The sequence below is a fragment of the Gavialis gangeticus genome, unplaced genomic scaffold (assembly GCF_001723915.1).
Source record: "Gavialis gangeticus isolate Ggan-Ray unplaced genomic scaffold, GavGan_comp1, whole genome shotgun sequence".
NCBI classification, from domain to species: Eukaryota; Metazoa; Chordata; order Crocodylia; family Gavialidae; genus Gavialis; species Gavialis gangeticus.
In genome coordinates, this window is record NW_017729032.1 from 44,305,903 (window position 1) to 44,319,900 (window position 13,998).

The following is a 13,998-nucleotide window of genomic DNA, read 5'->3' on the forward strand; positions in this document are numbered from 1 at the left end:
CGGGGAAGCTTGCAGGGGAGGTGCTAAGCTTCCTGGGATTCCAGGGGACTGTGAATTAACTTGAACCTGGAGGGGACCTAGGACAGAAGTTCAATAAACCAATTTAACCTAGATCAGTTGAGTCTGATATTAAACTCATCCAGGTTTATCTTAAACTGGTTTCAGCCATTTTAAAAGTTGTTTATGTGCACTGAACTTCGGTTGTGTTACAGATTTGAACCAATTACATTCACTTGTACCAGTTTGTGTCATTTCTGTTCCCAGTCGAGATGAAGAAGAAATTTCTACTTAATTCACTAATCACTTTTTAGAGTATGGACAGGCATGCACGTGGAGAGATTTCAAAAAAAGGAGAGGGAGCAGCCACTCCCGACCACGCAACACCTGTTACGCTGTAACAGTAGCAGCTACTATCAATGAATCTACAGCCTTAGGGGAGTAGCAAAACTGCTCCTACTTTAACCTCACCTCAGCCAGAGTCAGTGTTGGAGTGTTTGCTCACTTGATCACTACAGGAGAACACGCATGTAGCAGTTACAGCATAACAGCCATTGCAGGCTCCCGGGAGCAATTCTCCTCCGTTTGAAACAGCTCCAGGTGTACAAACTAAGAGGTGAACAAATGTATCAAGATGCAACTGTTATTCATCAAATAGAACAAACATACTTGAGAAATAAGATAGACAAATTTATAGGGCAAATTTTCTATATCCATCCCTCAAAGAAGTTACACAATAAATTAATCTAGTCTAAAATGTTCTCACAGCTTCCTTTTGATGTTGGAGCAAAACAAACATTTCTCATTTTGCTGAACTACATAGGTCACTGTCAAGATAAAACCAAGAAAAAGCATCATGAGAATACACTCAGAAACATAGGAAAATAAGCTCTTGCCCGAGCTATTATCAATAGAAAGCAAATGCCCAATGCAGAGAAAAAAAAAAACTTAACATTTTACTAAATAATAGTTCCATTTAGAGGTCCAAAACCTCAAGTCTTTACTTTAGATAAGGTTGCACTAACTTTAATGGAGTGGGGACTACAAAGTTCTGCCTCAGTTTAGCCAAGAAAATTATATACAAAAAAGTAATGCTATCAATATAAGAGTCCATCTCATGAAAATAAATTCTACAGTAATCTGTTAGAAAGGGTGAACAGTTGTACGTACTAAATACACATACTCAAGTCTAACTTTCAGGTAGGTATCCTGGAAGACAGGTTAAATCAGGGATGATTCTGGCTTGAACAGGAGGCTGACTAGATGACCTCATGAGGTTCCTTCCAGCCCTACTTTTCTATAATCCTATACTAAGGAAGAAGTGACACAGTACTTTTATTCCTAAGCTTCCCAATTCAGCCAACAAACTGGCCCTACACCACTCATCCAAAGAGTAGGGCTGTATAAGTTTGACACCCCTGCTTTAAAGCAATTAGAAACAGCCTTTTCAAAATTAAGATTTTTATCATTAGCATTCCACTAGTTCATGCTCTGATTAGAAAGCTCAAACTTCACTTAAATCCAATTACTGTAGCATACTTTTCAAGGTGATACTACAAAACGGTGTATAAAACATTAAAAAAAAACAAAAAATACGTACACAAAAAAGCCCCAAACCAAAAAAACCACCCCCCAAAAGATTACACAATACCATGACTGTCTATGAATAGTGTATATAGTGCATACATAGCATGCTACTTTTAAGTTTGTGGAATCTTTGGTCCATCTAAATTAGGAAGTTTCCTTCCTCAATCCCCTTCTATCATCATTTTTCACCAGAAGTGGCTGAAATTAGAGGCAGTAGTGTAGACAAGGCACCACATCTTTATTTTAAGTTCAATTTCATGTGCAACTGAGTCAGGTTTTTTTTTCACCTGTAAATTGTCATGGTTATGAGTTAAACTGAAGCTACATTAATTTTCACCAGCTAAAAATCTGGCCTGTGGTGCTAGCATTTTGTAACCATTTTCCATAGATGCTACAAGCAACTGAAGTGGTGGTGGCAATAGCAAACTTCTAGGAAGAGTATTTCACTGTAGATGCAACATGCATTGGCCATATTCTGAAGGATGTACTCGCTACTGACTCAGCCATTATTCAGTTAATTCCTGTTACAGCAAATGGTGTTTGCTGAAGTAAGAATGAGTTGAGCCAACGACACTTCTGCACTTGGGCAATGTTGCACGCTTCTATGGAAGAAGCAGCTTTGTTTGTATAAAGTCAAACTGTATTTCAGTGTTGGCATCAGTGGCTGAAAGTCTTCTCTAATCTGCATCATAAATATTGCAGTAATTGCACACAACACTAAAGCAGCTGCTAGGCACCAATGATCCCTCTTCCTAGCTTTTATTTCCCTGACATGACCTAAAAATCAATGCATGCACAAATTGAGAGACCAGACTCTCAGATGATTCCATGTAGGCTCCCAACATCCTCCCTTCATGGGTCACATCCACATAAGCACAGACATTTGTTTCCCTGTGGATAAGCAGCCGTGGCACACCTTGTGCTGCTGCTACTTGTCCCCAGGGAACACCCATGCCAACCCCCCTCTGACACGAGGTAGGTTACCCTGGGCAGCATAGGGGAGGATAAGGCCAGCACAACTGCTGCAGTCCTGGGGGCCTCGGCCATAGTGCTCCTGCAACTGGGAGCCTGGCCAGCAGCTGGAGCATGACTCCTGCCAACCAGGCTCCGGTTTTGGGTGGCACCATCTCCCCACTTTGTTTTTTTGGTGTGCATTTTTTTTTTTACCCCAGGATCTCCCGGGATCAAACCCTGGCAGGGGAAGCAGCACAGGAAATGCCTGCATTGGCAGTGTGTGGTGCCTCAGACAGGTCTGCAGCACCACATACTGCACATCTGCATGCGACTGTGTTGGTCAGACACTCCACAATAAGAGATCACCCAAAAATGCCACCGATCACTGACCAAGAAAGCCTCTAGAAACCTCCCTAAATAGGCCTCTCCCACAGGTTTCTTTGAATTATCTCTTCGAAGAAGGTTGGAAAGATGTCTTAAGGACAGGCAAGAGACTTGGCCTCTACAGCACATGGATCCCCAGGAGCTGCTGGCTGATCCCACTCAACAGTTGCCCCTGCCACAAAAGTGCAGTGAGGTCTGGAGCTGTACAGCCTTCAACTAACTTGCACCTGCAAGCCATTGCCTGTCACAAATGCAGAAACAAAAAATGCTGTATAGAATGCCTCATCTCCCAAGCAGTGCTGAAAGGAAGGGTATCATGAAGTGACATTGTCTGTAAGCACGACCCTTCAAATTATGCGTAAACTGAAAAGATTGTGTTGGGGGTGTTAATCTGCTTGATTCACAGATCTAAAGCACCTTGAGATCTCTACTAAAGAAAAGGATTCTTGTAGGGGGTCAGGGGAGAGAAGTGAGGGAGAAGGGTCCTTTACCATGTTTTACAGCATCCCCAGATTGGTTGAATGATCTAGCCACATATAACAGTAAGTACCAGGATTCTTATAAAAAAAAGGAACATTGTAATGAGCAGGGATCCTGTTTTTTTTTCCCCCGATTTTAAAAAAAAATCCCCAATTTTCAGATTTTAAAAAAATGTAACTGCAAATTCACATTTTTCTATGGATTAAAATGAAACACATTATTATATATATATATTTATAATGTGCATGTGTGCGTGCATGCGGCATTTCATTTTAGTCACAAAAATATGGATTTGGGGTTACTTTTTTAATCCAAAAATTGGGGCTTTTTTTTTAAATCATGAAAAAAACCAGGATCCCTAGTAATGAGAGTACTTACTGTATGGACAGGTGCTTCTCTAAATAAAGAGATCAGGCTGCTTTTAGCCAAGGAGCTCAACACTTTAAACCACTACATAAGAATGAAGTAGCTTATTGGAGCACTGATAAAAAAAAACAAACAACCATCCAAGCTACTGTATCTTTTTTCTATTAATAACAACATAGATTACTTAGCGGTTTTTGTCCCATAGGACTTGTGGGGGTGGGGCAGATGGTATCAGGATGCATTAGCTTTAGCTGAGGAGATAGTGGAGCCTCAGCACTCCAGAGAGTCATCAGCAGGGATATTGGTTTTCTTGGATTTAAAAAAATCTCCAATTTTTGGTTTAAAAAAAGAGCCCCAAATCCACATATTACCATGATTAAAATGAAACACTGCTGTGTGTGTGTGGGGGGGGGGGGAGTATTTCATTTAAATCACAGAAAAATGTAGATTTGGGTTTACTTTTTCTTAACTGAATACTGGGGATTTTTTTTAAATCTGAGAAAACCAGGATCCCTGGGTCATCAGCATGCATGAGTCATATGGGCACAACACAGCTCCAATGGACACACCTGGCTACCTTTGGAGAAAGAGGCAGACCTGTGGTTTAATCTTTCCCTTGTGTATTTTTGGAGTATTTAGGCTGGTCTGCTAGTACTGGGATTGTTGGGAGACAAGGCACACACAGAGGAATCAAAAATAAGAAGGAGGGTTCCCTCAGGCTCTTATCTCCTAAAATAAGAGTACAGAGGGCAGGACTTGGAGGCATTGGATGAAATGCACCCTACTACAGAAGTCCAGTACTAGGGACTACTCTTCACTCAATATGTGTAGTAAGAGCTAAACTGATGGTACAGACCCTTGTGCCAGTCTCCTGCATTGCACTAAATGTCACCCATGAAAGCACAATCATTTCACCCATCAACAAAATGAAGCTGCTTCTGGAGTGAAATGGTTTCAAGCATTTACTAAAAATAATACACAAGCAAGAAACTTTGAAAAGATATCCCTTCCCCAAGACATAGCTATATCTGCATCCCACTTTAACATAAATTAACATATTCTGCACAGTTTTTGTAACGTATTATTCATTTATTCCAGGTGCTATAACTCAAGACTCAAAAACTCAAGCTCCCTTAAAAAGAAAAGTAGCGCTGTAACATTTCAGAATGCAAAGCATATATTTTGAAAAGTGCTGTACTCTTTAGTTTTTCCCCCACCCTTTACAGTGTGAAAACAATATAATTGGCCTCCATTTCAAACAAATAACTAGATAAATTGGTTTTGAGCTTCCAGAAAAGACTAAGCTCAAACTAGATAAGCATAGGACAGTTTACTGAACTGCAGGGCAATGCAACATTTCACTTCAAACAGGCATGTTGATGCAATGCATATAGAATAGTGTTCATACTGACTTTTAAATTACATTTTCAGCTACAAATCTGGAGCACTCTGTTAGACTGGCACTGCTACAACACAGAAAAAAATACCAACTATATATTCTTACACATTTTCAGTATGTGAACCACATTTTAAGACATTATCTCTTTGATCAACTTCCCACCACTCAAAAACCTAAACCATGTTTTCCCAATAGCAAGTGCCAGAAGCAACTGCAACTACTGGTTTATATAGGGTAAAAAATAAGTAATAATTTAATATAGGTTTTACTGCTTTCAGCAGAAGTTGGCAGCTGGAAAGGAGTCAGCACCCTATGACCAATCTGGCCTCTATCCATCAGATGAGAATCCTCTTTAAGGCTGTAGATACACTATTGTAAGATGGCCTTACGGTCACAGCATTAGTTCTTGTAGATCTCCAGCTGTACTACAATTTTCCTTCGGAAAAATAATTTAAATTCAGTACCTCAATAAAAATCAAAATAGTATTTCTTTTTCCTCACAGGGCTGCTTGACACTTGAATCACTGTATAGCACTTGTTTTAAGATAAATCTAAAGACTTCTAGTCCATTATCTTTTCTAGGATGATGATTTACCTTCTGACTTTGGGAAGACAACAATTAATCTCAGTTTATAAACATAGCTCTCCTCTTCTTGCATGCCAAAGAAGTCCCATAAGAATCATACCCTAAAGGCTTCAAGTCTAAAATTCAGCTCTAAGTGTTGTCAGTGGGAGATTGTGTGTGGGCAGCATGAGTAAAACATTGGATTCAAGATTCCTCACGTGCTTCTGAGAGCAAAATACTGCCTTTATTGATTGCTGCTTTCTTTATAAAACTCCACACAGAGGCTCAACCTGCAATCCAGATAAAGGCAGATTTGTGGGGCTTCATCAAGACTGCAAGATCAGGCCAATAGTTTTTTAAATATTAACCTAAGCACAGAGAGCACTGGTTGCAACAGCAGTTGCAATCCATGGGCTATTTTGCTGAAATCATAATTATTCAACGGTTAGGGATAGTTTTAAATATGGAAATTATTTTAACAGTTTGGCTCTCCAGGCCAAGACACTGAGAGAACATAGTTATTTTTGAAAGATCAACACCCACGCTAGACAGATGATGGATTTAATTCCTGAAGAATGGCTAGGATGCACAACACATGCTTGGAAACCATGCAGCATAGAGTTGAGCCAGATCCTTGGCAAACAGAAGTTGGTACTGTATAGCCAATGGAGGTAATCATAAAACTAACACCAAGTATAATAGTATTGCAATCATTTACACCAAAATCAATATTTGACCCTGGATTTTCTTTGGGTGGGGGCAGGGGAGGAGAAAGGAGGAACAGTCTTTTATGTGACCTTCCCAAATATTACAAAATGAGCATTTTCTTATTCTATTATATCACACCTCCATCTCAAAAGGGATTGAAATGGTTTAAAAACAGTTTATGTCATCACTCATCATGTCTTTGTATCAACATTTTGAGGCAGGAAGCAAAGGGCTGTGCGTGTATGCATGGATTAAAAGGAATGTAGGAATGGAAGGAACCTTCTACACCCCTGAATCTAGTCCACTGTGATCACAGGCAGCCATGTCATGCCATCCCTTGCTTGGATCAAGCTCCATTTTAAAAGTAGTTAGTTTTTATCCCCACTACCTCTCTTGGAGCTCCTTTTGCAAAGAAGATCAATGAACTGTGGAATCATTCTTGTGATCAATCATTTTGTTCTAAAAATGACCAACTTTGGAAAACAGGCACAGAATCAGGTTGAAATGGGGAAGGCTAAATGCTGTGCTGTCCTTTTCAAATGGTTCAACAGTAGAAGGTAGAAGACATCTTTTTCCTAGCCTGAAGTAAACTTTAGGAAGACCAAGATAAAATGCTGACCTGAGACAAGCAGACAATGCTCTGCACCCCCAGAAAAGAGCTAGGCCCTACCCCTTACATACTTACCAGCATCTGGTAGAAGGTACTGAGGACAATAAATGCTACTTTTCTTCATCAATATGGAGGGCCATTTATTTGTTGCTTCCTATCCCTTAAGTCATTATTTTGCCTACACAGAACATGATTGGCAGGAAAATGTCAGAAAAACAAAATCAGAATTTAGTATTATAGCTTGCAATCAGATCAAGAAATAAGGCTTTGATCATTTCTTATTTAGTTACCTGGTTGGATCAAGGAATTGTTACCTAATCTTTGCAAGTAGTACTGGCAATTGCACATCATTGAAAACTGCATCGTCTACAAAACAGTAACTCAGCATGATTTCTTATTGTATTCATTTGTTTTCACTTCACAGAACATAGTGCTACATCTTCTTTTTGCTTGCTCCCAGGACATACCTAGAAATGAGAGGTTTCATCTCAAGGCTTTTTCCTATTAAAATATTTAAATTAATCATTAAAAACCCTAAGTGGCTTTGGCTTTTAGCATTGTAAAACTAATCTCTCTCCTACAGTCCTTGCTAAAATTTTGCTCAGTCCTCACGTTACTGCTTTCTGCCATGCTGTTCCTCACACTTGGGGAAAAACCTACACATAGGGTATGGGCAGACAAAACAGCTATACCAAGTTGAGGGTGGAGGACGTTTACATTGCATGAGCCTATCCACAGTTACTGTCTTGGGCATCTGCTGTATCCCACAATTACATGGAAGTTAAACTAGGTCAATTTAGCTTCCACTTTACTACAAGAGAGTGAACATACAAGGTAGTTACAGAGGATCACCCAATGCATAGTAAGACTTCAATCCTTCTCTAACTTTGTACAATGTGTTCATCTGTTCATACCCATAATGATCTACAAAGCTACCTCCTTATCCTCCTTTAAATTCTCCGTGAGAACACTGAGGCCACTACTTTCCATGTTGACTGACATCTTCACGGTGTCCATATACTCCCAACCTGTCTGTAACTACCTGATGTCTCTTGGCTTGTGCACAGACATAATAGAGCAACCATCTTTTTGTTACTTATACAGTTCTTAGTGGAATGGTGTTCTGGTCAGTAAGTAAGGCTCCTAAGTGTAGCATTCATTCATATGTTACACCTTGAGAAACTACTTGGATTAGCCAACTTTGAGAAAGCCAGTAGGGCTGGAGGGCAATATGAATCTTTAGTCCTGCACAGAGACATCCCAACTGCACCTAGACACTAGTCCTTCCGGTAGTGTAGCAGGCTAACTGCTCCCTAAATAAGTTTATTGAAAGTTGCATCCCATTCTTGACTTTCATTGTGCTCCTGTATTACAACCTAACCCACGATGTGTAACTTGACTTATACTTATACTTTCTCCATCTTCCTTTTTCACTGGGCTGAGGAAGCTTAAAAAAAAAAAAACAAACTCAAGAGCCAGGAGGGTATGAGCCTAAACCTTGTGGTTTTGTACAGGAGGTATCAAACAGTGGTTAAACACACCTAGTCTAAGGGTAAGAACCTGAAACATGCTTCCTCCAGATTTACAGTAGGAAGGGGCACAGCTTGAACCATCTGAGATTCAGGCCGTCACAACAACAGGGTTTTAAAGTCAGGCAACATATGATAAACACCTACCATGTAACCATCACAACAGAACTGCAACCTTTCCTTGGTGGGATGTTACTCCTCTGACCCAAGTGACCTTAGATCTGTAACTGTAATGGGACTGGTCTGAAGCAAATAAAGAGATGAGATACAAACAGAATTGCTCTCCAAAAGTCTCCCTCTCATACTATTGCATCTAAACAATTCAGTTGTTTCAACATCCACAAGCTGTCTCTGAAACAACAAGAATAGGTGCACACCAACTTTCCAACTACGTTAGCATGGCTATTAGGAACTGAAATGTAATGACTTCAAAATTCCCAACAGATTCTCTTACTTATGAAATTCAAGACCGTGTACACCAACAGAATCTGCTTCCTGACATCTGAACAACTGCGCTCAACCTCCAACCCGTGCCTCTCGCTGTACTGTTTAAAATTGGAGCACATAATCTCGATAAAGTCCTGTCACGCTCCGAGGTCCTCTCTCAGCCAAACAGGCACCCAGCCGCAAGGCAGGCGTGAAAACAGAGAAAGAAAAGTTAGAGACAATCTGGAGTACTGCAAACCTTGCATGCAAATTCATCAAAAGCTGAGCAGAAAAGCAGCCACTAAAAATAACCCAAAAGAACGGTTTCCAAGCTGAAGACAAACCAGCTCGATTTTACCCCACCAGAATAGGATGTGCAACGGCACAGCCACGAACACGGCTGAAGCACAGCCCTGCCTAGTCGCAACATGGGCACTTTTTCTTTTAAAAACACACAACCAAAAAACACTCAGCGCTGGTGCTACACATGCTCCGCACTGAAATCCCTCACTCTATGCTGACAGCTGCTGTCCGACCAACTCTGCTTGTGGGCCACAACATCCGGACGGTGCCAGCCTACAGACGAAAAGCTCCCCAACCCTCCAACGGAAAGCGCCCCACTCTCGCCACCACTTCCCCGAAACCAGCCCCTGCATCTTCCAGCTCCCACCTGTGCCTTTTCCTGCTGGAGGGCATCGGGATGCAAATCCTGCCCGTGCCTCGGGTCATAAAACGGCTGAGGTGGTTTCCTGCTGTCCCACGCAGGACAGCCGGGCCTCCCGCCCACGCCAGCCCGGCACAACCCTGTGAGTAACCCCGCGGGCCGAGAGGGAGCGGGAGCAGCCCCGGCCCGGCCCGGCCCGGCCTGACGCGGCCGCACTCACCTGACGCGGTTGTCGTGGAACTTGCTGGGCTGCGGCTGGTTCAGGTGAATGGTGCGGGCGGCCGCCTCGTCCAGGTCCGCCGAGGACGCGGCTCCGGACATCTCATCGTCCGCCTTGCAGTAGCCCGGCGGGGAGCACACGGGTCCTGCGGGAACAGCAGCACGCGCGGCTCAGACACGGCCGCAGGATGTGCCCGTCCGCCGCCACAAAAGCAGGCGACGGCCCCGCCCCGCCCCGCCCCAACCCCGGGCGATGCGCAGGGAGGATGGAGGAGCCCGGCTCGGCCCTGGCAACGGGGGTGGGTCCGCGGCTGGCAGCGACTTCGCCGCCAGGAGGCTCCGCCGCGGCCCAGCGCCGCCTGCAGGGAGACGTGGCGGGTCCCTCCCTGCCTCCGCCCGCGCACACCCGGCCGGGCCTGCGCACCCCGGCACCGCTCGGAGCCTCCGTCATCTGCCCCAGCCTCTCCGAGGGCGGGGTGCGGGGGCCACTTGGCTCCCAGCAGAAGGGAAAGCGCCCCCCCCCCCCAGAAAACAAACAAACAAAGCCACCGGGGTGGGAGAGCAGGTCAGGGTGACTGGAGCTCTGCTCGCCCACCGGCCACTTCAGCAGGGGGAGCCGGCCAGAAAAAGGGCCGGCTGGGAGCACCCAGAGCCTCATCCCACTCTGGCTTCAGTGAAGAAGCAGAGCTCCACTGACTGCATGTACTAAAGTCAGCACGTGCACACACATATGTAAAACCAAACTATTTACAGTGTACAACATTGTACCTAAAAGGCCCAAAAAAGTTTTGGGAGGGATGGCATTGCCACCCACCCCTTTCCTCCCTCCCCCCCAGCTCCTCACAAATCAGCAGTGGAAAGAGTAAATGTTTGAAGACTGGGAAAACCAAGCTGTTCAACATGAACGCAGCTCATGTCTGCATTTACCCTGCTCTGCCACCAGCTCCAGCAGCAGCACTGCTGTGCTGCCAGGGTATGTGGACACTTGGGCGCTTCTGGCAGCACCACCAAACAGCCGTGCCATCAAGGAGCTTGGTCTACCCCAAGGAGGCATCGGCTGCTGAACTAACCGTAGCAACTGTCTGAAGTCCTGAGGGCCTGCGCACCCGGATACGCGCGTTTGCAAAGTGTTGTCAGCAGAGTTCTGGAGTCTGGAAAAGTTTGCAGTGTGGACTAGTCGCAAGGCTGAGCTCCAACCCCAGTTTGGAAATAAAGTGAGTGAGCAACTCATGTACTCAGCTTTAATCACCAACATCCTTACCTTAAGATTATGTCATCATTTGATATTTGGAAGGGTGGGAATTACCTTGCCTAGAACTGTAATACTTTAATGGAATTTTAAAACACAAACGTTTTCTTCAAAGTATAGTGTTATTTTCCTTTTATTTTGTAAAGCTTTGAGTAGTAAAGGACAAAACCAACAATCCAAATGGCAAGAAATAAATTTGTTCTGCCAAGTCTCAAATGACATTTACAGTATGCCTACAATGCATTACCCACATAACTGTGTACATCTTTATCTTGAAGACTGGCAATACATTTTAGTTTGCTTTGCTATTTAGGCACAGAAACATTCTGGAGTAGTAAATTTCCTGAAAATATTTACAGTTTATTTTGCTGTTTATTGTTTAATGAAATATTAAATAATATATACATTTTGAACCAGAGTGGGTGACTAAAGGGGGTGTGGGGGGGGTTAGTTTCACTGGCTGAACACAGCAAATCATGTTATATTACATGGTTCCTTAAAAACAAAATTAAAAACAAATCTGAGATGTGGTCACCAATCAAATCATCCCTTTATTTTTCTCACTAGAATAGAGCAACAAAAACTAAACCTTAGTGGACAATTGGGATTCAAGGGTGTTTCCATTTAGAAATGTCCCCAAACCAATGCCATTTCCTACCGCTGCACATTACTAGAAACACAAGGAGAGAATTACAAATCGTAGGCCCCAATCCTACCAACACTTAAGGGCACTTTGTAAACAAAGCTCCTCAAACATCTCTCCCAACTATGCAACAGTTGGTCCAATTAAAAAAAAATCATTGCAAATCCTTGCTTAACCCTAGTCACGTAACAGTCTGATTTCTATAGAACTATTCCAGTACATATTTACTTTCACTTATATACGTGTTGACAGGACTGAAACGCTTCTCCTTTAAACTAAAAAAAAAATGTAGACCTTTACCAGTTAAGCTAAATTTAGCTCTTTTAGACCCCCAGTAGTCCCTCAGAGTTTCCATTAGCAATAGGCTTCATAACCTCTCTACAGACTAGCCAGACTACGGGGCAACTTCACTCATCTCTTTCACAAAAGCCAACGCATTGTAAAATCAGAAAAAAAAAATTCTTGTACCAGTAGTTGATCAACGTAACTAGTACACAGGCTCCAAAGATTTTCAACAATATGTAATTTTTAATACCACATGCATCCACGTAAACAGACATGACCACATGCAAATAACTCCTAGTTGTTTACTGTAGAAGAGGCAATCCCATTTATACTGTTTTGGATACAATTTGCTTCTCAGGTATACTGGTGTAAATTTTAAATTACTCCATTGATTTCACCTGGCTTCAGCTCACTCCATGAACTTTAGAGGAACTAAAGCTACTCTAGTGTCATTACATCAGTATTTACCCTTTGTCCACATGAAAAATAAAATTCTAACTAGGTATTATTTATACAAATTACTGTGCCTTATGGATTGTATTTAGTACTGCAACACCCAAAGGATCTTTTCCTGCTATCTTTAATCAGGGGAAAATACCCATTTAGAGAGGCAAAACTAGAACAGCACTCCTGGGAATTCACCAGCCTTTTCTATTGACCCCATATTATGCGAGTAGAGTGAAATTAAAGCAAGTCTGAGGCCCCTATATTTAAATCTGAAAGATCCATGTAGGTTTTTCTCATCTGTTTTGGAAAGCAGGTGTGAAGGTCTCAAAATACACCATGTTGTAAACATCCCTGATTTCTTTTCAGTAAAAATATCTTGTTTTAAATCTTCAGGTGGCTAAAGGTTACATGAAGATCACCCTCCCAGAATAGGGGTTGGCCATCCTGCAGGAGTCCAAGGAAGATGCGCTGTTCTTGTACAGAGGCAGCTGAAGCAGATGATTGTCTAGTGCTATTTTCAAAAGTGAGACATCCACCTGCTTCTTCAAACACCTAAATAACTTTGAAAATGTGTCCTGCAATACTATAGATAGAAAACACAGGAGTGGACATGCCAGGTTAGAGAGATCCATCTAGCCCACTGACCTGTTCCTGAAAGTGGCCAGAACTATTTGCTTCATATATATATATATGAAATTAATTCTGTAGGGGAAAAATTAAATGAAATAGTTCTTTACATCAGGGAAGAACCTCCTCCTCTCCATCAATTAGCAGCCATCAAACATCTTGAAGCATAACATTGATATTTTTATATTTTTTCTTACCTACTGAAAGTCACACCTAAATTATCCATCTAACAGTATTCACGGGGAAAAAATAAGACATTTCAACCCTAGGCTTTTTGAGTAATTTTTCTTCTTTTGAAGCACTGCTGACTGACAAAATGATGTTCTGCACTGCAGGAACACACTTTTTCAGGGCCAACTCCTGTATTAAATCATATGTAAACTTTCATGTCCTCAAACAACTTTGAGAACATGGAGACAACTTTACCTCTGCTCTCAAAATAATCACAAGTAGGGACTGTTGATATCAACAGAACAAACCTGTGATGCTCAGAACCCAAATACCCAGCCCAAACACCATTGAAAGCCATTTCATCAGCAATACTTGCTTTGTTCCATGAGGAGCATAGGGCCTCTATGCCCATTCACCACCCAACTTTACCTGTGGCCACTGTTTGGTTTCAGCCCAATAAAAGTCAAGGTCCCCTAGGTCAAAGTATACTGCTCTTCTCTAGGACTTCCTTGATCTCTCTCTCGTTTACTGACAGTTCCATCGTAGGGCTTGTTTCATAACATTAGTACCTGCTTTTCCCTCAGAGCACAGCAGATTCATTCCCATTTTCCATCACTGTACCCTCAATAAATATGTAGGTCTTCATTTTTTTTTTTCTTTTTTTTTTTTTTTTTTTTTTTTTAAAACC

General features: G+C 42.3%; 1 protein-coding gene across 2 annotated transcripts in view; it reads right to left on the reverse strand.

Moving 5' to 3' along the window:
- The window catches only part of ATP8A2 (ATPase phospholipid transporting 8A2), a 638,305-nt gene that overhangs the window by 605,791 nt on the left and 18,516 nt on the right, over nucleotides 1-13,998 (reverse strand). For both annotated transcript variants that reach the window (XM_019525447.1, XM_019525446.1), the window contains exon 2: nucleotides 9,890-10,034. In XM_019525447.1, the coding sequence (XP_019380992.1) occupies nucleotides 9,890-10,034 (145 nt within the window). The remainder of the gene's footprint in view (nucleotides 1-9,889; nucleotides 10,035-13,998) is intronic.